The following is a 27,753-nucleotide window of genomic DNA, read 5'->3' on the forward strand; positions in this document are numbered from 1 at the left end:
AGTTGATTATATAGTTTGTTCACGTAGTTAGAGAACCGCTTACACCCGGTGGTAATTTAAGAAAGACCATTTTAAAGCAGATGGAGGAGAAATGACGTACTCCTGAGGTATTGTGAATAGCCATGCATACTTGTGGTATGGGACTCCATGGGAATGGGGACTTACAAAATTACTGGCACCTGACTTCCCACCGGCCGCGGGTCGAAATACCCTGGTGTTACCGGAACATCAGGCGCCGGTAATTCATTATGTGTCCTGCAGCAACCTGCCGGTTTTACCGGCACGTTTACCACCAAACCTGTAAAGAGGCCCAATGTCTTGAAACGTGGAAAGCAGAGATAAGGGTGTCAGATTTGTAGGAGGATTTGCTGGTTTCAAATGTAAAAGTTCCCGTAGCCAATCCGCTAGTAATCCTCACACGCATGATAAGAATGGCGAGTCAGATCTTCCAGAGCCTTTTCATTAAAAGGAAATCCTTTATTCTAATTAAATTTAAGATAGCATATTCATTAGCCACTGGTACGATGCGTTACTGAAAAGCTATTTTAATGTCAAATTTGGCACTCTTTGCCAATCAGTTATGCGTTGCCATTTCTACCCTTGTCATACAATTTAGCAATACACTGTGACTGGATGCCTTTTGGACCTGCTGTCATCAAATTAGCACAGGTTAACTTCTCCCATACGCTGTGCTACTCATAAATGACCCCTCCACGAATTCAGAGTTTAGGTAGTCACCTTTCCTTCCTCTCCCAGAACTCGGTTTCAATCTCCAAAGACCTCACAAGAAGAGTGGGGGTGGCAAACCATCTCCCTCTAAGACAAGGCACAATCGTGCTTTTCTTAATATTAGCTAGAAACGATCCACTAAAACACTGAACTAAAAACCATCCCTCAAAAAACGGCATCCAAATGCTCAGCTATTCAACACTAGACACACCATGCCATTTCCTCCTGAGACATGCCATGTTATCTTTAGACTGCTGCTTGTGCTTCACTGCAACCTGAATTACACTATCCCTGTATGTTCATGCAGCTAATACTACAAATCCATGTTAGTGCTTTAATGGCACATATAAACCTACCTCTACCTACCTACTCTACCTACCTACACCTACTCTACTCTACCCACTCTACCTCTAATTAAAATTAATTATTTTAGAGTCAAAGTACCTGTGGCATAGAACCTGTATTTCACTTGCAACCATCCAACAGAGTTAAGGGACTCAATATAACTCCAGCCTGGAATTTTCCTCAAGAACTATGACTGCAGATTTAGGCTCATGAAATGAAGTCTCTATGCCCACAGGGATCTCAGTTTAAAGCCAATTGTTGATGGCATGGAATAATGGTAATCCCAGCCCATTTGTGGCAAAGGCATTCTCTGCATCAAAAGACATAATTATGAAGGGAATGTATTCGAAATTGATGCCATATACCTCCCCTTGCACATACCCACTCACACCAAAAAAACACTGACAAACATATATAACGTGCAAAATATTAGTTGAAACACCCTAGATAGAATTGTTTCAACATAAAACTGTACTAAATAGCTATGCCTACTTATTTAGTGGTTTTACCAGCTTATTGTCTTACCGCTCTGATGAATCTGGACAATTCGTTCTTCTCCCCAGAGGGGAGCCACCCCCTTTTAGACTAGGGGGTGAGCCCTCTAAGCAAGACCCTCCCTAGGGGTCTGGGCAAGTGGGACCTCACAGGGAGTGACTCCCCTCTTGAGGACAAGGACTCCAATTCTGAGAAGGAACACCCAGTCCAAAACACACTCTCTGCCAATATGGGTGTTGGAAAGAGTATGATATGTCCCGTTATGCCTATAAACAACAAAGACCCTTCTTCTGCTCTATGTGCTTCAGGTAATGCTGAACATCACCTGAATGCCAGCATCAAAGAGGACAGACAGAATTATTTTCATTACGCTGAAGTGCTTAAGAGTAGAACAGAATATGGAGGGAAGAGAGACTCCTACAGAGGGAGGAAAGACAGCGCTATACAGAGGCGAGCCACTGTGAAGATGCTGTCAGGAGGTGCAGAGCTATGCCACACCACGGAGACAGTGGGGCATGGGAGGAGCGAGGACTGCTAGCTGGAGGCTATGAGGTAGGTGCTCTGACTGAGCAAGAGGCTTCATTCGCGTGCGCAACAAGGATGGTAAGAAAACCATCTTCCCGGTGGTGTGACCGATAGAGAACAGTGGTGGGCCTGTCACTCAACAAACAACACAGAGATCAGGGGAAGGAGAGGAGCCTGGGTTCCCAAGCTCCATGTGGCAAGTGACTTTGCCGATGTGACAATTCCTGTGAGGGCTACACACAGGGTATATCAAGGCTGTGGAAGTCATCAACAGTATGAACACCTCAGAATTATCATCAAGGGATAAGGGGTCCCTAAATAAATGCCAGGAACTGGTGACATTAGGTCCAGAAGCTTTGTGGGATAGAATTTGAGTAGGTCTGCCCTCAGTTGCTGGGGTTCACCAGATGCCATCTGTCAACCATCCGAATGGGCCAGCGATGTGTAGAATGAATGGCCCAGGTAGGTGTCACTGGAAATCCCTAAATATGGGCCCACCTAGTACACATGTATTACTGAGTGAGAGGGTTTCACCTATAAGTAAAGATTTGGACAGGTTCCTGAAGGAACCCTCTATTTACAGAGAGACGCCAACCCAGAACTCACAGAGAATCCATAATGACCAACAGATATTTAAGCCACCTCTTTTGGAGGAAAGCGCTCCAAACACGACAACTGCTATTGTGAGTATTTTACCTGAGAAAAAGCATGCGATCATGCGCTGCTCTACAATATTGCAACTTTTGCAGAGATTCCCAACCTAATAGGTATCTCTTCAAGTGACCTAAAAAGGGCCGACTTTGTTGTTCATGGCCTGACTGAAAGAGCAATGGTAGTCCTAAACTCTAAATTTGTCTTCGACTACATATCAAAAGAAAATGATAACCTGCGAGTTTTGGTGTTTGAGCTCTCCCTTTAAGCGGGCAGACAGTAAAGATGGGATGCTTATCCCGTGGGTGCAGATTGCAAAACTGAAACAAAAAATGCAACACTCAGAAGCCACTGATAATTGGGTGTGGCTACTCGACGCCTGATTTAGGAAATGTGGACGCTCCGCCCCTGGATAACACCGGAGACAAGCCCCTCTGTCTAATTTCCTGGAACACTAGCGTCACAGGCATTTATTCACTGAGCCAGCTTTGGGTGTTAAGTTTAAGACTGCTCATAAAATGGCCCGCCAGGAGACTGGACTAACACAACCCCCACAATGGATGTCTTTGTGGTCACTAGCTAGCCGGCTAACCAGGGCAACCGGGGACCTCCATCAGGGGGCCCTTTAACCTTAATTTGCTCCTCCGGTAATTTAACAGTTAAAGACTGTTTCAGCATCGTAAGAGAAGCACTAGCTACCCATGTTGTTCTGGGTGGAGATCACGCATACGAGCTGCTTCTGGTGAATATCTACTGGCACAACTGGGATAAGGTAATCTATTCGGCCTTACTTATCAGAGGTCAACAGTGCCACCATTGCTAGGGCCATCACAATGTCTCGTTTGGACTATGGCAATGCCTTGGTTCTAGGCGCCTCAAAAAAATGTTTACACAGCTACCAAGTTGTTCAGAATAACACGGTAAGGATTGTGAAGCATAAAACCAGATCACAACACATCAGTGACTCCAGAAGAGAGCTACACTGGTTGAAAATTGATGATAGTGTACACTTCAAGACCTTAACTATCGTACAAAGATGTATCCATGGAAAAGCCCCGGCTTACTTGAAATCCAGGATTCATCCCTACGTTCCAGGCAGAACACTAAGATCAACCCATCTCGGCAAAATCACAGTTGCTCCACATTAATTCAAATGTGGTCTTGGCAGATCCTTCCCGATACTGGCAGCTGGTCTTTGGAATAATCTTCCCACCCATGTTAGACTGCAAACCAACTACCTGAGCTTCCGCAAGCAAGTAAAAACTCTCATCTTTAAATTATCTTTTGTGGAAACCCACTACTAGGCCCACTGCTAATTTGTTTGTCTGTCCCGTTTTTTGCAAAGTACCCGTCCACTTGCAAAGTGTCATTGTCTCTGTGCCCCGAGGTCCGCGGGCTACCAGCGCAATATTTTAAAAAAAAAAAAGGTGTCTGGAGATGTTTCTCCGGGCAATCGTATCTTCTGTGTCGAATTGGCAGGAAGCAGTTTTGAGAGGACAGTGGACCTTGATTCTGATTGTATTGGTCTAGGACCGCAGCAAAGGGATGAATGGTATCCAGTGGCTCTCTACAATGGAAGGTATGGGGCTTTGGTCACTAAATGAAGCTCTCTGTGGTGGAATCCCAATACGCTCGACTTGGTCAAACGGTGAAATCTTCTGTGGAGTTTTCACGATATAGCGATCATGCATTTATAGAGGCGGCATTCGAGAAATCAGGGAGTTTCACCCCTGAGTCCCAATTTTCGCCCACACTGGCTTCCTTCCCTTTCCAAACCATTCCTCCTAAACCCCCACCAGAGACACACTGGTATAGACACACAGTCACACAATCATACTCACATTAACCTGTCCTCCAGTCCCCTCCCTTCCCCGCCACAAACATTCCCCGTCATGAACTACACAGATATGCAGAGATACAGACACAGACATACATACACACTCGAATAACACTTAGCTGGGAAGCCTGCATCTTCCAGCTTCCTGCGCAGCTCCGCATGTCAGACCCTGTAGTCAGACCCTGTATGCACTTGTGTGCATCGAGGGGTGTGACAATCCAATTTAGAAAGATCACACCGAATGGTCTCCGACAAGTCTTTCTAAATCAATCTTTTTTATTTTCTTGTAATTGAAAAAAAGATTTTCAGTCAACACGGGAAATACAGCAGCATCTCTGCCTGCATCTAATTTTCATGAGGGCGGAGGGTCTTGACTCCCTACGAATTCCACCTGTTGTCACACTGGGAAAAACAGATGGATTATTTGTACTTCCCAGGATTATCCAGATTTCAATCCCAATTGTACAACCCTAAAAGAAAACAATCAAAATTGCAGCTGGAGAGCTATGGGCACCTCCATGCAATTGACCCTCCATCTAAGATGAGCCTCGCAGTATTGTTGCCTTATTGAAATTACACAACTCCAAATAAGGAGTGTACATTGCCAATTCATTCGGTGTCTCATAATACTGCAGAAAACAAGTCCTATAATTGGAATACCATTGAAATACCATTCTCAAAAGCATTAACAATATTAGAAAATATTACACTTTACCTAATTCCTTCCTCAGCATACTTAGGGCCAAACACTACACCATTAAACAAATAGTAGATTCTTCCAATTTTTCATCGTGCTGCTGTCATATGTGAGTTCTTCAGTTTTGTCAGCGATAATTGTATTGCTTCTGCGTCTTATGGTGTCATCAGTGATGGATTTATTGATGTGATTGATGATGTCTTGTGCAATGCCATCATTAGTGTAATCAATGATGTCTTCTGTCATGTCATCATCTTTGCTATAGGAACATTCATTCTAGATGCACTGCTCGCAGAGGGTAGTCTTTGGGCTTGTCCTGCAGGTACTGTTAGGGAGAATTCTCCAGAATTACTAATTTGCCTTACCTACTGAGTCCCAGCTTTGCTGGATTTATTTTTTTCACCTGGTAAGAGTGTGAGCCTTTTTCCCACTCTTACATGTGTTTTGCTGTGTATGTTTAACCTTTTTGTGTTCAAAGACTGTGGAGCTTCACCTATTCCATAGGCATCATCTTTCTACTGTGTGTACACAGCACTTTTAGTGCAGTGACACAGGGTTGTCTTTTTCAGACTTCCCACTTTAAAGTCTATATTCTGGGACTGACTACTGTCTCTCAGAACATGTAAAGTTGCCATTGACTTTATTAGTCTTCTTAAATTCACAGACCCAGTACAAACAATTTTACATAGAGTTTTGGAAAGGGTTAATAGTTCCCCTTTTTGTCTGTCTTTCATGGAACATTATTCCATTCCCCTTTCTTTAAGATTTGGCTGGTGGCAGTGGTATCTACCATATTTTTCCTACCTTTTTTGGTACTGTTTTAGGCTATATTAGTAGCCTCAAACTTAAATCCGCTGGACCCCATTTACTTTTATTTGGTTCCGGCTGGGTTTATTCACCATTTTTTTGTAAAGGTCTTTCTCGTGTTTTACTCTATGTGCCAAACCAGGTTTGGTTCCTTTGTTCGCTATCCTTTGGCAGGCTTCTGCACAGAAGCCCTACTTAGGCGTCTGAGATTCTGGGGGGGGGGCAGGATGTGAGGGAGGGGTTTTAGGCCCCCTGCACAAGGTTCCCTTGGAAACCCAAATTGCACTCTGGTTTGATTGGCTAGGTGGCTGTCCTGCTGTGTGATTGACAGCTAGCCAGGCTGTGTGAATGGGGGAAAACTGCATAAAAAGTAGGTCTCTGGGACTAGGAAGGCAGAGTCGCCACTGGATCGAGAGAACCGAAGAGAAGCTGAAAGAAGAGGACCACTACCATGACTGAACATCCCGGTGAAGCCCTGCTGCTGGTCCGAATCTCCAAAATTCGACGACAGAGAAGATCTGCAAGGAATCTTCTTCCCTTGAGCTGGTGGGACCAACCAGTTCGCCAAACACCAAGCAAGGTCTCCCTCCCATGGTCGAATTTGCTGTGCATCGCTGCAGTGAACCGGATAGCCAGGAGGCTTGGCCCCTGTTTGGGTTTTAAGGACCGCACCTTTTATTTGTTGCTTTGCACTGCTGCTGGTTTCTTCCCTGGGCAGTGCAGGACCCTCCGGTCTTCCTACTTCGAATGAGTCCAACAGTAGCTTCAGGAACTGTGAGCCTGCAGGACCTGCCAGGAACTTCTGGCTCAGCTACAGCCTTCTTCTTTACTTAAGGTACTGTTCTAACCCAGTTGTTTGTTCCGTCAGACAGCAGTGAAAGTGTTTGAAATCTTTCGCCAATCCGAGGGCTTGGCCTTCTCTACTCTTTTAAATAACTTTTCCTTCAACCAACTTCGTTTTGAACTCTTGGCAAAGACTTAACCGCGAACTACTATGAACTGTGTGATCTTCTGCAAAGACTCTGAACCATTAACATTGGCCCAGGCATATTGATTTGAATCCTCATTGTAGAAGCCTTTTCTAGATTGCCCTGCCTACTTACTTGTTGGTACTGCTTAATGTTGTATAACCTTGTCTTTCCCTCCCTTTTAAATTGCTGGAGTGCCAATTTGCTCACACTTCATTTTGAGCTTAACTTGTCTATAGTAATTGCTGTCCTTTGTGTAACTTCTGGTACTGCCCACTTTACTTTTGAGATAGGTCTGGCTGCTCAGCCATCGCTACCACTTTACTTTGTAGTACAGGCTTGTACCAAAGGTGAATTTGTACTTGCACTTGTAGTCTTAATTTTTGTGTGGTGTTCCCAAAAGGTACTGCATATGATTCTGCCTAACAGGTACTCTGTTCAGGCACAGTGATTCTTACTGCATTTTCACATGGGCATGACCTTGGCCAACACCATGGGTACTAATCCTGTGGCAATGCCCGCGATTCAATGTGATTGACTTTGTTGCCCAGAACACAGCCATTTTAAATCAACTTTTCTTTTTGTTTATGTTTGTTTATGTTTATTTATTTATAAAGCGCACCGGACCCTGAGGTAATTGGGTGCATAGCAAGACAGCTTAAGTTACATATACAGAGACGATTTAGAGGCATACATAGAATGATATACAATCAGGTAAAAGAATGAAACAATATAAATAATACACAATCAGGTCAAACAATGCGAACAGTGCAGCAGTAGTACAATATTTTCCAATCAGACAGTAATGCAATGAGCGCTCAAGGTAGCATGGCAGTTAGTTTTGACATTTAGCTGGTGCTAAACGCTCTGCCTATAAGAGAAAACTATTGTCATGGGAAGTGAAGATAGGAGAAAGATGAGATGTAAGGAATACCACATACTGCTTGTGGGTGCTGTTTGGATGTTTAGCCACCTATTGATCATCCATGGCCCTGGTTGTGCCTTTGCCTATCCCTACTCACTCCCTGTCCCTCCCCAACCAAAACACATCATACTGGGATCACTTTGAGTCCAGCCCTGTGCCCTCTGAGCAGCCTTTTGGAAGATAATGGCTTAATTACAACTATAAACCAACAAACAACATATGGTCTAATACAACTGTCTCCACCAAGTGTGACTTTCTGCAACTTGATTGCACTGAATTCGTATTTAAAACAATAATTTGGCTCTCAGGCAATAGTTAGGTACTGTCATAGTATGCCCAGATACTAGCACCATTTGTCATCTATTGCCATTTTATGGCCAGGAAGTACCATTATGCTAGTGCATGGAAAATGTGGTTTAAGATGCCTACACAAAAGCCAAAATCTGTTGGATTTGCCAATCCTTGGTTTAGATTATGATATGTGCATACTGTATTCCCCATCTTTCTCCTCAATGGATCTAAATGGCTCGATCATGTCGAAAGACACTAAATCTTCTCTGCCATGTAAATTTATACCTCAAAAGATGTCATTCCTGTGAAAATATCCATTCATAACCATTTTGATCTTGGACATAACATCCATCCATAATTTGTCCTAAGCATCCTTGAACCATTCTGATGACCAGGGTGTTCAGAGAGAATGATGACATACTGCTGTTGAGACCATGTCATATCTCGCTGCTACCCAAAGAAGCGTATGTTAGCAAAGTCATGCCTGCACCCTTCGTGTACAGGCTGAACATGCCTACTGACCTTGCCTCAGTAAATGCCATTTTCCCCCCAAACAAGGCTATTTTTCACGTCTGACTCAGGCCCTCACTTTTGCAGGCTGACAGCGATTCATTGTTAGGTTGCCCCAAGGTTAAGATTAGTTCTAATCCTTCCAGTCATCATACCTTTTTTTTCCTTTAGTCCCTCTAAGTAGAAAGGGTATACCTAGACGTGGCTCTCGAGCCTGCTGGGACTTGAGATCCAATCTACACTGCACTGAAGAGGCCAAATGGGGCTGAACCATGTCTGCAGTTGTTTGTGGTCTCGTGCAGAAGGGATATGACCAAGCAGTTTGGACTGGACGGCCCTTTTTACGGTGGGACCAAGCCTCATTTGCATACAATTTTCCCCTTTCTGTGAAGGTGTGGCAAGCTGAAGAAAGATGGTCTGGTGGGTTGCCAATAGCTATGCCGGAGGTTAGGATGAATTTGAAGCCTTCCCGTCATCACCTACTTTGTTTTGCTTTAGTCATGTCCTCAGCCCATATTTGGTCAGTTATAGCTCTAGAGTTCTCCTATGTAGCCCACGTTTCACTTTTTAAGAAGACTGTTTACAGTGAACGTCACTGCCATAAATGTAGCTTTTTCCCGCAAACTTGACCATTTTCTTCATGGCTGGCTCTTCTCCTTATTTCCCCCTGAACCAGTCAAAGCCGTGGATTCATTCACTGTACCCATTGCCATTTCTTTTTTTCAGAGCACTGTTCACAAGGCCAGATGCTATTCACAAACACCATCGTTGCAGGGATGCAGAGTTCATGTAAATGACACAATCATCAAGCAATCAAAATTGTTTTCAGAATAAGATTTGACGTCCGGAGTTGTTTGCTGAACCAAATCTTAATATTCTTCCATCTTTCTATTTCCATATATATATATACACACCATTTTTTTCTGATTTAAAACCCTTTGCTAGACAGAGTTTCACAAAACGTATTTTTTAGTCCAAATTTGGTGACATTCTATCCAGCTTTTCTTTCTTCACATTAGCATTGAGAAAACATTCCCATGGAGCTTTGAAACGGTATTTCAACATTTTGAAACCCTTGCAACATTTTTCCCCAGTGATGGATCACCATAAAATCTTATCCAAGGATGTAGAGGTGGACGAACTTTATTTTGGAAAGTTTGCGTAGATTTGTGAAAAAGATTTGTGTTTTTTGCATGTCAAAAGGCGATGTTACTATTGAAGAAGGATCTTAACTGCATTGTATCCACTGTATGAACTTTTGCTGCATTTGTAACATTATCTGTTTTTTAATGATTTTGTAAAAAGTCACACTGGTGAACTAAGTCACACTCATGAACTAAGTGAATACAATGATACAATGATATAAATAAACACAATTAAAAAAGTTTATTAATAATGTGATGTATTAACCTGGTATTAACATATGTAGAAAAAATAAGACTACTGTAGTAAATGATGACGACTGGAGTCGCAAGTAGGTTTGTTGTATTATGTCACAACCGCATGTAGGTTAACAGTACATGTAGGAACCACTGGTGGCCACCACCCAGGTAGCTCTGCCCGACGGTCACTGCTGGAACACCAGGGTTAAGGGCATTCAACATACACTCAAGTGACACCACACACTCAGACATGGGAATGGGGACAACGGTGCCGGTGCTTCCGTGAAACTCTGTGAGCGGGTGCCGTTCCACCCGCCAGGACTGACCCTGGTGGGCGGGACGGCACCCACCTGCAGAGTCGTACTGTGCCAGTCCAGAAACACCTGTGCCGGTAGGCTTACCAGCACCGGTGTTTCCGGACCGGCACAGTTGTAATGAGGCCCATAGTCGTAAAATAGAAAGTCTATGCAGACGATATCAGACTGTAATCCACACTGATAAAACACCATGACTTCATCTACAGAATCATGGCGGGCTACAAGAAACTGAACATTTATAAAGTTAATTAAGCCCAATCTCGAGCAGTGGGACGGAACTTAACCATTGATTTCCCATAGATCAATAGTTGCATACATGGTTTTAGTTTTACGCCCAGATAAAAAGGTGTATTTAAGGATTGTTTAAAAAAGGTGTTTGATCAAACCAAACAGGCTCTTAAAACGTGCTCACTGTTGTTGTTCTGTCCAACATTATTAAAATGGAAATTATCTACAGGGTTCTGCTCCCATAAAAAAATATTCTAGCATCCGAACCATATTGTGTTTTCAAGAATTTAGAAGCCATGATCACTTGGTTATGTATAGGCTGGGAAAACCTGGAGAAAATTGGCAATGGCCAAGGACCTCGTAGAGTTGTCGCATTCATATTTCACACTTTCTTTTTGTTAACACAAGCAAAGAGCATGGAGGCCTTTTTTGACTTCCGAGAACCTGCTTCCAATATCTTTGAAGCTCAGAAGATTTTCTTTGTTTGAGAGGGCTCCGTATTGCATCTCTCTCAATAGTGGCTTCTATCATTTTTCAAAAGTAATATTCATAAGGACTACTTTAGGCACTGTCCTAGGTAAGATTATAAAGAGAGAGCGTGTTATTCCACATTTTCTGAAGCTGGGTGTAAAATAACCTTTTAGGAATTAAACCTTACTTGCCATTCTCATTGGTGGGATTTTTCAAGCAAGTAAAATGTATTGTAACTCAAAAATAGGTGTATTTTTTAAGTAGATCGTTCTGTTCATTTAGTAATTCATGCAAATGACCAGATGCATGTTTAGTTTAAAGTTCTTCTTCAGATTAGGCAGTAATAATATTGTGCTACTTTTGTGGCATTGCTCTTCTGGTAACACGGTTTTGTGGGTGGAAGCAGAAAGCAGTTTTATGTCTCAATTTTTCCTATCTTTTTCCTCTGAGTATTTGTACTCTTATCGCTGTTGGCGCATTTCAGTTATGCAGACACCAAAATATTACCGACAACATTGCTACTGAAAAGAGAGATAGAGTAAAAGGATGCCAGAAAATCTACTTTGTGGATGGCATGACAACTGGAAAAGCTGCTGCATAATCCACCAATGCACTAAATGTTATTTCTTATTTCCTTATGCCAATGTAATCCAATAACGGCTTGTTTAATTTATCGTTTCTCAATCAAGAGTACTGCAACATGTCAAGTTTGTGTGTCAGTTTCAAAGCTGAGGCTACATAGTGATCTTTCTTTTCAGAGTAAGACAGATTTGGGCTATATTTGGGCTATTTTCCTGGCTCTTGACCTACAGGTAGTTTTCCCTTTCTGGATACGGTTACAATACAATTCTTTTTTTGTAGAGGTGCAGAATCACTGACAGCATACAGAGGTCCTCATAAGTACTCTGGGAGGACCTCTGCATGTTGTCAGTGGTACTGCACCACTCCAACAAATGCTTGTAATGTAATGTAATGTGTACATTGGGTGCTCCTGTCCTCACTGATTCCGTACTGCAGTTACTTTAAAGCAGTTTGTGATTCAAACCTTCCAAAATGCCCCATGCATTAGTAATAAATCATAATCATGAGGTGAAGAAACAACCATTAACTATAGGTTTTCTGGTAGCCTCTTTATTATTTATGTGGCTAACCTTGTGAGTTTTTTTTTTCCTTTTTTTCTTAAAAGGAGATCAAGTGTTTAAGTAAAACGAAACAACACAGAGAAACACCATGATTCTAACTTGACATAGCTAGGTCAAAAGCAGGTCAGCAACTGTGTGTATGAGCAAAGATAAAGGTGAACAATGCAAAAAGGTGCAATTCTACTCAGGTCTGTACAAACAATATGTAATGACTCCTTGTAATTGTTATAATTGAACTTTGTAGTTCCCTACGCATCAATTGGGAACCATACTTTCTTCATCTCATGATTATGATTAATTACTAATGCATGGGGCATTTTGGAAGGTTTGAATCACAAATTGCTTCAAAGTAACTGCAGTGCGGAATCAGTGAGGACAGGAGCACCCAATGTACACATATCTTGATCTTTCAGCCCATTATATCCTGTCCAACTCTAGGGCTGTCCCTCCAGTTACGTGTAATGTAATGTAATGCTCAGATTCCAGGGTTTTCATGCCTGCCTTATGTTTTCATCTTTGGAAAACGTTTGTGCTCTGAGTGTGTTGTGCACTTTGTTCAAGCATTTCTATCTCTGTTCGAGGGATACAAATTAAAAATAGCATCACTTGGTCATGAATGACCTGAATATGTATTGCACATTCCCCTTCTCCCAATCGAAACATGATTTATGTGCATTTCAATGCACATCCCATTTCTGAATTTTGGATGCACTTTGAAATTGGAAGGAATGCCCTTTGTCCTACTGCTTTGTGCAATTGCATAAACCTTGGAAAAAAGGGTATCAGAATGTGTTCATCTACTACTATGAAGAAATGTCAGATTTCTTTTGAAGACATCTGCGCCAGGCCGAAAATAAGCTCCACTGAGAGCAATGCTACAATATAGCACAGCTACGACTAGGCTGCAATTATACAACCAACAGATGTACTCACTACTTGCGCTGTTGCTCCATTCCCCCTTGTGCTGCCCCCCTTGTGCTTCCCTCCTCTTCCTTTGAGCTGTCTTCCTCCCCCCTTTGGGCTTCCCTTCCTCCCCCTTTGTTCTGTCCCTCCTCCTTCAGTTGGGCTGTCCCTCTTCACCCCTTACACTGTCACTCCATCCCTTTTGTGATGTTGCTTCTTCCCTGTGCGCTTGTGCTCCTTCCCATGTGCTTGGTTGCTCTTTCCCCTGTTGGCTGTCATTCCTTCCCTCGTGCACTTTTGCTCCTTCCCTCATTGCGCTGTCACTCCTTCCCCATTGCGCTGTTGTTCCTTCCCCCATTGTGCTGTTGCTTCTTCCCCTTTGCTCTGTGACTCCTTCCCCTTGTGCTGTTGCTCCTTCCCCTGCTTGCTATGTCGCTCATTTCCCCCTTCTTATGTCATTCCTTCCCTCTTGCGCTGATGCTCTTGTCCCCATGTGCTGCTGCTCATTACCCCTTTGCTGTCACTACCCCCATTTGCGCTGTCATTTTTTCCACCCCATTTGCACTGCCACTCCCTTCAAATGTTGTACAATGCTCCTGTGTACGGTTTCTGACTGAGCTTTTGATGGGATTTTTTCATTCTACCTTGTGTTGCCATTTATTTCTTATTCCTCCCCGTACAGTGCTTCCCTCACCCCTGGAACTGCCCTTCATTCTCTCCCATGCAGTAATTTCTTCCCTCCTGTGCTATCAATCCTTCCTCATTGTGCTGTCACTCCTTTCCTTTTGCACTGTTGATTCTTCCCCCTTGTGCTGTCACTCCTTCCCTCTTGTGCTGTCACTCCTCTCCTTGCCCTTTCACTCCTTCCCCTTCGTGCTCTCACTCCTTCCCCCTTGCTCTGTTATGCCTTCCCCCTTGCACTGTCGCTCCTTCCCCCTTTCGCTGTTGTGCCTTCCCCCTTGCTCTGTTACTCCTTCTCCCTTTGGCTGTCACTCCTTCCCCCCCATTTGCACTATTGCTGTCCCTTTCCTATTTGCACTGCCACTCCTTCCTTCAAATGTCGTACAATGCTCCTGTGTGCTGTTCCTGGCCTAGCTTTCATCGATTGGATTTTGTAATTCTCCCTTGTGTTACCATTTATTTCTTATCCCCCCCTGACCCCCCACACCCACGGCACTGCCCTTCATTCCCTCCTATAGTGTCATTTCTTCCCTCCTGTGCTGTCATTCCTCATTCCTCCCCTCCATGCTGAATTTAAAATGGAGTAAAAAACTACAAATACCAAACTCTTGGTATTGTCAATGCTTGTTTTTTTTGGGAATATTTGCCTCTTTTTATGAAGTAAAAACGGGGTCTGTGCCGCTTTTCTGCAGTGCATTTAACTTATGAAGTCATACTAACTGTAATTCTTACCAGGTTATATGCCAAAATGGGTTCATTCATCTATTCAACATCTCTTCCCAAAAAGTATTTTAACCCCTACAGGTCTGCATTTAGATACATATGTTATGTTTATGCCTTTTACACTGTGCACATTTCCACCATCGGGGTCTTAAAGCACCAAAACCTTTTTCACGTGGGGGTGAACTTGACCCCGCTAGTGTGTAAACCAGAGGATGGTCTGAGGGATGTAATTGCAACACTTTGCTAAACAGGAAGAAACAATTCAATTCTTGATAGAATGAAAATTGCCCAAGGGGATCCCCAAAACCTGTATCAAGATTTTGATGAATTCTGCTGGTGCCCCTTTATTTTCTTCAAAGCAACGTGGGCACATTCAATATGCACCAACATTGATAATCGTGGCTGGACTCAATCGTAGAAGTTTCATCTTTTATTGCAAACCATTCTAAAAAATAACAATGATCTTGCTCTGTATGCCCATTATTTGACAGCAAAGAAACTGAATAGATTCTGCCGGCATAGAAGAGATAGTCCCTGATGTCGTATAAGCCTCATACCTGGTGGACGCGCTACATTTACAGTCTTTTCTCCAGTGCTTCTGGTGCAGATGTGTGAGATATTTTGCTTGCTTAGTCCTTAGATCCAGATCATCTCTTGTGTTGTATTGGGTGTGTAGATACACCACTCGTTCATCTACAGGTGTGATATCCACTCGTTATCACATGTTTGTTGCCAATTGCTATATCTCCTAGGGTATCAGTTAGCTGGGCAGATCTTTTAAAGGTTAGGTGGGCTGCTACTGCAGCAGCTGTATCAGGAGTGATTGGGAATATGAAGATTAGATTCTGGCGGCCCGTGCCACAGTATCATGGAGGTGAGTGGGATTGATTTCTTTGGGTCTACTTGAGAAATTAGTTAGTTGCCACGTGTTTTGGCTCTTATTTGCAATGTTGCGTGAAAACGTTGAATAAAGGTGGCCAGAGAGTGCAGAGTGCCTAAGGGACTAATTCACAGACGCATTTTATAATGGCAAACCCCTATTGGAAAACACTCTTTGAATCAGGGCCTTAAAGTCTTCTCAGCACTCTCCATCAATAGTATATGAAACTAAATATATGTTTTCTACTTATGGGGTTTGCATAAATCCATGCCAATGATACTTCAGTCATGATGTGGAGTCTTTCATACAATAGTCAGATGATCTGTACGATTGCCCACACTACAGAATTTGCTACAATGCTCTTCGTTTGTTGCCAGCTTTTGATTTGCCCATCCACTTCTTCAGTAGATGCAATGACATTCCGACAGGTTCAGGCAGCATAAGTACATGGAGTCAATGAAAGCAGCAGGCACAAAGGATCCTCTAGCCGGCCATAATGAGATGCAAGGTAGCCCTCTTTGTCCAGTAATCACTGATTATTTGGTTATTGGAAAAATGGTAATATGAGAGCAAGACCCAGCCAGTAGTACACATTTCATAGTGCAAGCTACTAATCAGGTGTAAAAGTCACTTTACCCTGGCATGAATGCAAGGTTTCCAAATGCACCCAGAACACCGTTTCATACTCATCAAGAGTACATTATCCCTCACAAGGAGCCAGTGGAGACATTGTGAGCTGAGCTGATGATTTTGCTTTGTAAGGCACAATATTGGGTCTGGGGGATGTCTGTAAGGAGTAGTGTAGAGTCTGATATATTCTTGTGATCCAGCAGGAGGACTCTGGTAGCCAAACCTTCTTCAACCAAGAAGGACATTTCAGATTGTGTTTGTGCGAGGGCTCGCTAATCTCCACGTGGCACTTGCTCTGGACTTCAGCATCTAAAGTATGGTCAAAGTGTATTTTTGCATTTTTACAGAACACTGTTAAAAGAAATAATGAAATAGATAAGTTTTTTTTACACCTGGATTGCAATATTCTTTCAAAAAGGTTAATGGGGCATTCACCATTTTTTTTTACCACTCTTTTCCTTGCTCTATGCTTCCCTCCATTTTATGGAGGACCTTAGACTTTGTACTTCATTTCTGTTTTCCTGTCCCCCGCAGCATCAAACTCTGCGACGTGGATAGACTCACATATTGTAGCAATATATAAATCTCACTGATGTCATCTTACTAAGGGCCTCATCACGAGTTGGGCGGAAGCCCTTAAATGTGGTGGTTCGTTGTTACCGCTGCATTTAAGGGTCTGCCCAATCTTGAGTCTGGCAGCAGGGTGTAAATGTGCTGGAAGAATGCCGATTTTTGGTGCAATTATCACGCGGTAATACTGCCTTGATAATTGCGGCAAAAATTCCCCTTTGGGTCCAATGGACCCAATGGGGAAATCGCGAATTACATTTACCACCCAACCTGTGATCCGGTGGTAATACAGCCGGACGGGTGGGCGGTAACGCAAAACAGTTGGGTGGTATCCCAGTCGGGATACCGCCCAACTCGTGATGAGGTTGTGTTTTAGCTAGTACCTGTTTTTCGATGACTTCCAAAGAGATTTGTCTTAACATTTGACAGGCTTGTGTAAACATTAACAGGTGCAAGGCTCAAAATATTGCTTTTCGCTTACAGGAAAAATACATTCTTTAAGCCAGTGAACAGCTCCTGTGAGATCTTCATGATTGGGTTTTCATCCAGGATTCTGTTAAGAGAGAAATGCAATGATGTTAGATTGTTCACCAATGAGTGACTGACAAACACTAAAAGACATTAATACAGAAGGAGACTTTATAGGGACACTTCATTTTAGATATTCTCTAGGGCGAAATGCAGAAAGGTTAACAACTAGTGCAATCTTCATGAAAGTAGTGACACACTTTTTCAGTGACTCTAAAATAATGAAGACATGTCAAATTGTGTTCTCTTTTTTATGTTGGCGGGTCCCCCCAAGCACCTCGTTTTCCCTGCTTTACTAACCCCCCACCCAATCTTTCCCACCCTTTTTAATCCCTTACCACACCCCCACATACACTTTTATTAAAAATTCGACATTTTTGTCGTTATTTATGTTTCAATGAAAAGGTTTTTCAATATTTTAATTTCGTTAAAAACACTGTATACCTCTTCATATAATATTGAGTCAATATGATGTCAATACAATATATGTCAAATGCTGCAGAGGGGTGTTTTGTATCAGACCTACACATTTGCATATAGGTTGAAAAGATTTCTCACCTCTGACATCAGCTTGCAGTTGCACTAAGCCGAAAGCAGAATCAGCCTATCAAAAGGAACAATCCTTCTGGAGCCTGAAACCTATTTGCGTAATTTGTTGCCTCCTCGTTTCCTCTGGAGTGTGCTGCGGGTAGCTGGGCTTCTACCTGCTTTCCCCATGTGTCAGAATTGACTGGGGTATAAGGCAGCTGTGTCAGGCTCACATCAGAGCTTTTGTGGCTGTGCAGCCCTTCCAGTGCCCTGAAGGTCCTTTCTATACACAGATAAAGATGAACATAGTTGCAAGCAGCCTACAACCTTTATCTGCATCCAGCACTCCCCAGGGAGGTAGAATGTACTGATATATGGTCCTTATGATCGTCTTAATCCACTCTTCACCAGGCCACACTCCTTTTGGCTCCCTTTCACAATCCCTTCCCCTAAGGGACTTGCATTGTTTTCCCCCTTACCACCCTCTGGAGGTTATACCCTCAAATGTGCATGTGCTCTCCCCATCTTTCTTCCCTCTACTATCACATATATGCCCCAATCAACCACAGCTTGTCCCTTCCTGGAAAAGAGGTGACCTTTACCCATTCATCCCCTGATCTGTGATGTACTCCTCCTTCTATCTCTACAGCATGGAGAAGTTGCCTCCTCCACATCCCAAATCCAGAAAAGTCTGTTACCTACCTCTTGACTGTAAGAATGTTCTTCCCATATAGGTAAATGTAAGGATTTGTGGAGCCATAGGATCGAAGACACCATGAATTGCATCTGAAGGAATAACATGCATATCTGATGGTGTGAAGTACATGGTTAAAGGTGTGGTGAGCATGACTGATGGTGTTCAAAGCATGAGTGATGATGTGGAGTGCATAGCTGATCACATGCAGGCCATTGTCCATTGTGTTAAACCTGGATGAGCGGGAATAGAGAGAGGATTAAGGTGTGCAGATATTGGCTCAAGGTGTGTGTCCGGTGTGTGGTTGCGGAAGTAGTATGCATCATGAAAGGTTGGCTGTCTCCATGACCACCAGTCTGGCTTCAGAGCTGCCAGAAGCATGGAAACTGCTCTCCTGAACATCCGTGAAGATCTCATCTCAAACCTTGACTCTAACATTCCCTCTGACTTCATCCTCCTCGATCTCTCTTCTCCCTTCGACACGGTCAACCATACTATCCTGCTCAACCATCTCTGTGACAACCTGGGTATCACTAATCAGGCTCTGGCCTGACTGACCTCTTTCCTCTCAGATCAATCCTCCCACGTCTAACTTGGGTCCTTCCTTTCATCTATCTTCCTCTCTACCTGTGGTGTTCCCCAGGGGTCTAACCTCTCTCCATGGCTTTTCAACCAATACCTGGCAACTCTCGCCCACTGCATTGCCACTTTCTGCTAAAATTTCCAGTGCTACGCTGACGCCACTCAACTCATTTTCAGGCTGCCCTCTGCCACCTCCTCTCCCTCTCTCATCACTGATTGCCTAACTGCCATTCAAGATTGGTGTGCCACCAATGATCTTTGTCTGAATGCCAGCAAGATGGAGATCTTCCTCATCGGCATACCTTCACCATCCTTTCCCCTCACACTCTGGCCGGCCTCCCTTGGCCCTCCTCCTACCCCCACCTGCAAGGCTAAGAACCTCAGGGTCATCTTTGACTCCACCCTTTCCTTCTCCGCCCACATCTCTGAGGTCTCTAAAAAGTCAAGTTTCCTACTGCACCTCCTCAGAGGTACTCTGCCTTTCCTCTCCTTCCCCCAGAAGATCATGGTATCCCAAGCTCTTGTTCTCTCTAGGTTGGCCTATTGTAACAGCCTCTTTCTAAATCTACCTGCCTCTACTCTCCGCCCTCTGCTACTAATCCAGAACAGGACTGCAAGACTTGTCCTTGGCCTCAAGCCCTAGGATCGTATCTCTCCAGCTCTGAAATCTCTCCATTTTCTCCCAGTGGATGCAAGGATTACATTCAAAACCCTCTGCATTGTCCACAACGCTTTCTGGGGCCTGGGTCCAAAATACCTTCAGTTATCCCTCCGGAAATACCTTCCCTCTCAAGCTCTTCGATCCTCTACCTCCAACTCCCTCAGGGTAAGTCGTTTTTCAAAGAAACAAGCTGGGGGTAGATCTCTGTCTTCGACTGGGGCCTACCTCTGGAACAGCCTTCCTGCCACTATAAAACTTGAGGAGAACCATCTCTAGTTCCGGAAGCACATCAAGACCTTCCTCTTTTCTTCTGCCTTCACTCCCCCTCCCCCTGCTGATCTGTTCTCTCTTGGCACCGTGCACCTGGCCACCCTCTGTCCTCTGGGCCCAGGTACCTGCTCACTCCGCCACCCTCCCGCACTGCCTCCAGGCCACCCTTTGCATTGGGGTCTGTATCTGTACCCATACAGCCCCCCCTTTTCTTCCTGCACTTATCAGACCTACCCTGTCTGCTGCCTTAAACCTAGCACTTGCAAATTGCTGGCTGCACTACCACTGTTTGTTGCTTTTATTATTTATTTATTGTTATTTATCTGTTTCTCCTCTGCTTCGCACTTTCCACTTCTCCCCCCTTCCAAGCACTTTTCCCCTCCCCCTCTCCCATGCACTTACGCGTTCTCAATGTCACTGGACCTAGTAAGATTGCTGTTTTGTTCTCCCCTGTTCCCCTCCCTTGCCTTGACGCGCTCTGAAAGACTTGTGTACGAGTGCGATAGAAATAAAATATCAATAGCAATACCATGGGCAGTTGGATCCAGCAGTTGTATCCTCCATTGTACATCCAAAATACTGTAACACTTAGAGAAACCACAAACTAAGAGGATCCCCACATTTTGAACAACCTTGGGGGTAATTCATGGAATAAATGTGCACGAAAATTTGTGGAGCAAGCTGGCGCAAGCATGAAAAATCTAGCGCACGCGTGCTAATCGCACGTGTGCGATTCATGGAAGGCCCTGCGTGTGCATTTCCCGGGATGTGTGCCAAATCCGCGCTTACCTTACACGTTACTGCGACTTTCCAAACGCGTGCGCGACAGGAACGGGGAAAGCACACAACTTCTCGCGAACACACCTAAAAAGGGGGCGGAACACGGGGAATGGGGAACAATGCATGAAAATGTAGGCGTAACGTGGGAAGTACCGCAGGGAAACACAAGCAACGCGCTAGTGGCCAACACATATTCATGAAATCGAAAAGGGAAAACCCGCGCACTTCAAAACACATGCACGCGCACAAATACGTCCGCCACACAAAAGCAGGTGGAAGCGCCCCCGCGCAGCATAAAAGTGCGTGCAAACAACTAACAAACATGTACAGCTACGATGAATGTCTCATTCCTCGCAGCAGTGATCGTGTGACAATGCAGGAGGAGGAGAATAGCCAGGCCCCGAAATTCTTTACACAGGACCAGCCTTTTTGGGATGCCTCATGACCAGGTCTATGGCAGGTATAGGTTTCCACCTCATATCATTCTAGAGCTGGTCACTGAGTGGGAGGATGAACTCACATAACCCACCCTGTGCTCCCAAGCATTGAGCCTCTTGGAGAAGGAGCTCAATGTACCGCATTATTTGGCCACTGGGTCCTTTCATCGAACAACTGCCATAGTGGGGGGCGTCTCACAGCCTACGCAGTCATGTTGCCTATGCCAGGTGTTGGCAATCATCACTGCACGCCCCTCAGTCCGCAGGCACATATACATGCCCAGAACACCTGCAGAAAGGCAGGCCGTGGTCCTGGACTTCTACTGGGTGGCACACTTCCCCAAAGTGCTCGGTGCCATAGATTGCACCAATAATAATAATAATAATTTGGCATTTATATAGCGCTACGAACCCTCAGGTATCTGAGCGCTGCTTATTATTACCCACGGTGTGTGGTGCTCATTTATCAAGCTCGGAAGGATGAAAGGCTGAGTTTGGCCCCACCGGGATTCGAACCTGCGTTAGCAAGCTCTGCACGGATGTCAAAGCGAGTGCTCTACTCACTGTGCCACTTGCCCATGTGGCCCTACGTCCACCTAGGGCCACTGAAAACATCTACCGCAACCGCAAGCATTCCATCAACATGCAGGTTGTATGTGATGCCAAGGGAATCATCACCTCTGTCTATGCAAACTATCCTGGGTCCACCCATGGCAGTTTCATATTCAGAATGTCTGACTTGAGCCGGGCCCTGGAAGCTGGGAAGAATGGCAACACATGGCTCATAGGTGAGTACAAATGCCTGTGCACATGCATGCATGTCACACACAGACAAATACACAAGACCAACTAATGACAACCATTATCACCTTACCAGGGGACAGTGCCTACCCTCTGAGCACCTACATGATGACGTCAATATGGAACCCCACCACACCACCCCAGGTAAGATACAACGCAGCCCATATTGCAACCAGGGCCATAGTGGAGCGCACATTCGGAGTGGTCAAGTCATGCTTCGGCTCCCATGAATGCTCTGGCGGATATCTACTATATGCACCCCCAATAGTGTGCAGGATCATTGTGGCAGCATGTGTACTGCACAACGCTGCAACACAGCGGGGCGTACAAGTGGACATGGTGGTGCCCCCACATCCCCAACCACACGCACGGCCGCTGCACATGGGAGAGGAAAGGGCATGTGGCGAGGCAGCCCGTACCCAGCTTGTGGCCACATTTCTCACCTAAACTCCAACCCCTGCTGAGTGCACACAGGCCTGGCACATACCAGGTGACAATCGATGATGAGAAAGGGACAGTTAACTATCACAACATTACCACCCTGAGAACATGTCCACGGAAGTGCCACCTTGTGTGCATCCCTAGCTACTTAAATACAACCAATCCCATGTGACCAAAAGGAACACATGCAAGGTGCATATCCCCCCCTGCAAACCAGGGCATGAAAGTACTGCTATGCCACCCAAACCCTCCCAACACCCATTACCCCCATGACCCCTGTCTGCCACACCACACAATGGTATGCAATGGCAAAACATCAAACCATATGCACAACACATGACACAATAGTCATGAAGTGCCAGGTGAGAAATGTAAATAGGCACCAGACAATTACACCTGACATGGAATCTGAAGAAATGACTGACCAAAACCTCACACCCTGAAAACGGTGGCACAAATGCATGCCACCAGTGGTGCAAGCAACAAAAGTCAGAATACCTGTTGCCATGCACATTGGACAATATCAAATTGGCATTAAAAACACTGTGTGCTGCCTGTGTGTCCCCTGCAACACACCGCTCACCGGACAGCACAGTGAGTGTGCATTGTGCTGGGGAATGAGCATCATGAAAAATAAGTGCAATCAACCAAATAGTACCCTGTTATGCATGTACATGATCAATGAATCGGAAGTGTACATGGATTGTTGGGATGCAGCATGCCTGAGAAGGCAATCTGGGTGCACGTGTGTGCATGGTGTCACCGTAGTTGGTGTGGGGCGGGTGTCACCTAAGTGTTTGTGTCAGTAGGGACATGCTTCGAATACATGCATGTGAAATGAAGTGAGCCCTCAGTGTCCTGTACACAGCACATGTGAACATTGCACTCAAGGACCCCCATGTGTGTTAAACCACACCAATCCCCTGATACCTCAAAATAAAACCCAACATAGGATCAGCCATTGACCAGCAGAACATATCATGTACAGAGTACCCCACATTGACAATGGCAGACAGTGAGCAGTCACTGATTCATTGAAAATCCTTATTGGGCCTACACACAAAGTGAATCAAAGTGCTTCAAGGAGGGAGGGAACAAGGGAGAATAACAGTACATTCCTACAAGTCCGTCAAACAGTCCAGAATGTGAAAATGAACTATCAAATCAAAGTACATAGTACAAGTGCCTGGAACAATAAGGGAGAGTCTAGGGAGGGAATGTGGGAAAACAAAACTAGCATCAACATTGATATGCCTGACGGCAATAGTTGCAGTGCAAGAGTCACATAAGGAGGGGGGTGAGGGAATAGGAGGGAAGAGGTGAGGAGAGAAACAAAACAAGTGACAAACTGTGGAAGGTCGACGAAAAATCAAGATAGCGCTGGGGAGGGGTAGAAGTAACACAGAAGGGAAAGGGGGAACAGATGACCTGTAATCAGTGGTGAAGGGACCGATGATAAAAGTAAGTGCCAAAATAAAACTCAAAAAGGTGAAGGTGGGGGGCGAATGGACGGAGGCAGAGGGGGAAGTGTCTGCAAAGAACAAGCGGCTACGTATCACCATGCCTGACGGCAATTGGGGTAGTGCCGGAAAAAGACAGACAGATGACAAGGAGGAGGGGAAAGGGTGGTGGAGAGGGAGGAGAGAAGGGATGAGGGGGCCAAGGTGTAAAGGCAGGAAGGGGAGAGGGGGAAAGAAAGCACACACAGGGAGCAGAGGGAAAGAATACAGTGTAGAAGGGGAGGGTGTGTTATGGTGAAGGGGGCAGATGGAGACTAGCAGGGAGCAGGTGCAGGATGGCGGGGGGCAAGGGAGACAGGGGGAGACTTGCAGGGGGCAGGTGGAGCCAGGGGGGGAGGGGAGAAAGGGGGACAATCAAGGGACCTAGAAGGGAGGTGGGCAGGGGTGGACAGGGGTAGACAGGACCTCCATTGTTGGCCATTGGTAGTGGTGGCAGGCTCCAGCTTCCTGGTTGGCCGGATTGTCACAAGGGCCAAGTGCAACTAATGGGAGGGGGGGAGCAGGTCCAGGCCACAGACATGACAGTCAAGTCAAAAGCAATGCAGCCATATTTCCAATGGCACAACAAAACACCAGGCAGGGGTGCAAGATGGCCAAAGCAGGGGACGCAAGGAAATGGGGGTAGTTGAAACGCGTGGTGACAAGGATAACTCAGCGTGCAGTGCTCATGTGGCATATCAAAATCACTGTAGGCCAAGTGTCCAAATGCAACATTGTCAGCACACGGACCCCTTCCACCATCAGTGTCTGTTACATAGCCAAAGGTTGTATGGTACCGCCTACAGCAGGAAATGCATGAAGATAGACAGTCAATTCTTAAAAAAATCATAAGCAACATGATGAAATGAACAGTCAACAGAATACTCACCAAAATGAAGTGCAGACATGCATTGGAGAAGCCATCTGGAATACCCACTAGGGGTATACACACAAGTAGGACTGCAGGCTGGCCACAGATATGATGGAAGCCCAATGCCCCTGTGTGAGATGGTGTCATACCGAGCCTTCCTTGCGAGCCCATGGAAAGGGGAAGCAGGACTAGCATATGTGTCAGGACCCCAAGCAAAACACATACACGACACAAGCCTGAATGGGCCCTGCTGGAAAACACAGTGGATGCCTTCAAATGCCACAAAGCACCACACTGTCACATGAATGCACAATAGACAAAAAAAAAGAAAACAAGAAAAATACTTGCAGAAAAATAAAAAATAAAAAATGGCCACATATGACCCGGGGGGTCGAGGGGCACCCAGGAGGGAGGAGGTACAGGGTGCACCTCAACACCCACATGTGTAGATGTTGAGATTTCTTTTTAAAACCCACAGGGCTCAGCGCCTGCACGGCCCGACCTATGTGGGCGATAGGTTTCGTTGTCACCCTCTGGATGGAATTCAGAAGGTGGATGTGGCACAGTTAACTGACCACGCCTTTCTGCAGCTTGCCCCTCAACGGCAGTAAGCATGTGGGTCTGGAAAACCAGGTCCTGCATGGTAATGACACATAGGTCTGCATGCATTACCTCTCGTGTCACACGTGGTTCCTCCTGCAAGGACTGACGTGTAAGATGGAGTTCTGCCTGCATGGCTTCACATGACAATGGAGTACCTCCTGGCTTGCATGGAGTTCAGCTGAGATGGTTCTTTCAAGCCGCTCCATCCTGTCTTCAACCCACCTACTGTCATCCATCATGAGAGCACCCAGAGTAGATCAGAGGTTTTGATGTTCGACCCTCAGGGCCTAACGGTGTGCCCCTGCCTGAGCAGAAATAGCTTGACACAGAGCCACCATTTCAGCCCAGCGTGCCCTGTCAGAGGCTGCTAGGCCCAGCCTGAATGAGCAGCACGTGGACCGTGTAGCCTGCTGCTGGAGCTGCACTTGCCTTTCAGGGGGGGATGGAACGGCCCACACTTTCCATCCCTTGAGCCATCATCTCACTGCTTTCCCCAGTTGCTGTGCTATGGCAATAACGGCATGCCCCCACTCAGTTGACCCTGGTAGCGCACGGCCACCACGTTGCCGGACACGACACCTGCCGGGCCCAAGGAGCCGTGTTCCTTGCTGGGTTGGTGCCGCCCGTGGCTGCAGGACTGCATCCCTCCATCGACCTGATGCCCAGGAACATGGCCAACTGGTGTTGTGTGTGACCGCGCACCCGTAACCACAAGAGGCAGACATTCCAACCCCACCTGGCCCCCTACTGCAGGTGTCACAGGCAGAAGATCATCCAACACAGGATCACTTACCGGCGACAACACGTCATGATGCAGTGGGGGACTGTATGGGTACACATACAGGACCCATTGCAATGGGAGGCCTGGAGGCAGGGTAAGCAGGTACCTGGGCCTGAAGGACAGAGGGTGTGCAGGTGCACAGTGCCAAGAGAGGAAACTGTTCAGCTGGGGAGAGGAGGGGCTAATGCAGGAGCAAATAGGAAGGTCTTGAGGTGCTTCCGGAAGCAGAGATGTTTCTCTTCAAGTTTCAACGTGGCAGGTAGGCTGTTCCAAAGGGAGGTCCCAGCCGTAGACACAGATCTGCCCCCCAGCTTCTTTCTTTGATAAATACTGACCCGGAGGGAGTGTGATGTAGAGGAGCAAAGGACTCGAGAGGGGAGGTATTGGCAGAGGGATAGTTGAAGGTATTTTGGACCCAGGCCCCAAAAATCTTTGTGCGCAATGCAGAGGGTCTGAAGTATCATCCTTGCATCCACTGGTAGGCAATGAATGGATTTCAGAGCTCGAAAGATAGGATCCCAGGGCTTGAGGCCAAGGACAAGTCTTGCAGTCCTGTACTGGATTAGTGGTAGAGGGCGGAGTGTGAAGGATGGTAGAATATTGAAAGAGCCTGTCACAGTAGTCCAACCTTGAGACAACCAAAGCTTGAGAGACTGTGAACTTGTAGGTAAACGATAGGAAAGGCACAGTACCCCTGAGGAGGTTAAGCAAGAAGTTAATATATTTCAAGAAATGTCAGAAATGTGTGTGGAAAAGGAATATATGGAGTCAAAGGTGACCCCGAGGTTGTTGGCCTTGCAGGTGGGGGTAGGAGGAGGGCCAAGGGGGGCCAGCCAGAGAGTGAGGGGAAAGGATGGCGAAGGTGTACCAATGAGGATTAGGGTCTTGCTGGCATTTAGACAGAGATCGTTGGCAGTACATCAATTTCCAATATCAATGAGGCAATCAGAAATGAGGGAGAGAAAAGAAGTGGCCCAAGGCAGCCTGGAAATGAGTTAAGTGTCATCAGCATAGCACTGGAAGTCATAGCAGAAAATGAAAATGCAGTAGGCGAGAGCTGCCAGTTGCTGTTTGGAAAGCCTGTTCGAGAGGTCAGACCCCTGGTGAACATCACAGGTAGAGAAGGAGATTGATGAAAGGAAGGACCCAAGTTGTAGCTGTGAGGGTCACACACGGCAAACACACATGTCATTGAGTAACACGCATCAATACTCACCGGACGATGCATCATAATCAATCCTCTCTCTCACTCCACAGATTTTTTCTTCTGGGATGAACTCTGTAGCGATCTCCTCATGCTGAGTGAATTCATCCTCCTCTGGTGGTGGCCCACCACCAGTCACCAGAGACATGGAATAATTGGAGGCACGCTTTTGTTTTGCACTGCATCGGAGGTCGTTCCAACGCTTGTAGCAGTCCTGAGCCATGCGCACCTGAAATCCCATGGCTGTCACACCATCCACAACATGCTGCCAGTGGGCCCAACTCTGGGCAGGCATTGTATGGCACTGTGGGCTCACAAGCATATCGTGTTGGTGTGCCGACACATTGTCCACAAGGAAGTCCAGTT

General features: G+C 45.6%; 1 protein-coding gene across 1 annotated transcript in view; it reads right to left on the reverse strand.

Moving 5' to 3' along the window:
* Positions 1-27,753, reverse strand: part of RXFP2 (relaxin family peptide receptor 2) — a 1,759,299-nt gene that overhangs the window by 567,405 nt on the left and 1,164,141 nt on the right. The window contains exon 8 of the mRNA XM_069639740.1: positions 17,189-17,260. Within this exon, the coding sequence (XP_069495841.1) occupies positions 17,189-17,260 (72 nt within the window). The remainder of the gene's footprint in view (positions 1-17,188; positions 17,261-27,753) is intronic.

Source organism: Ambystoma mexicanum, chromosome 7q, assembly GCF_040938575.1.
Source record: "Ambystoma mexicanum isolate Mex_15411 chromosome 7q, UKY_AmexF1_1, whole genome shotgun sequence".
Lineage (NCBI taxonomy): Eukaryota > Metazoa > Chordata > Amphibia > Caudata > Ambystomatidae > Ambystoma > Ambystoma mexicanum.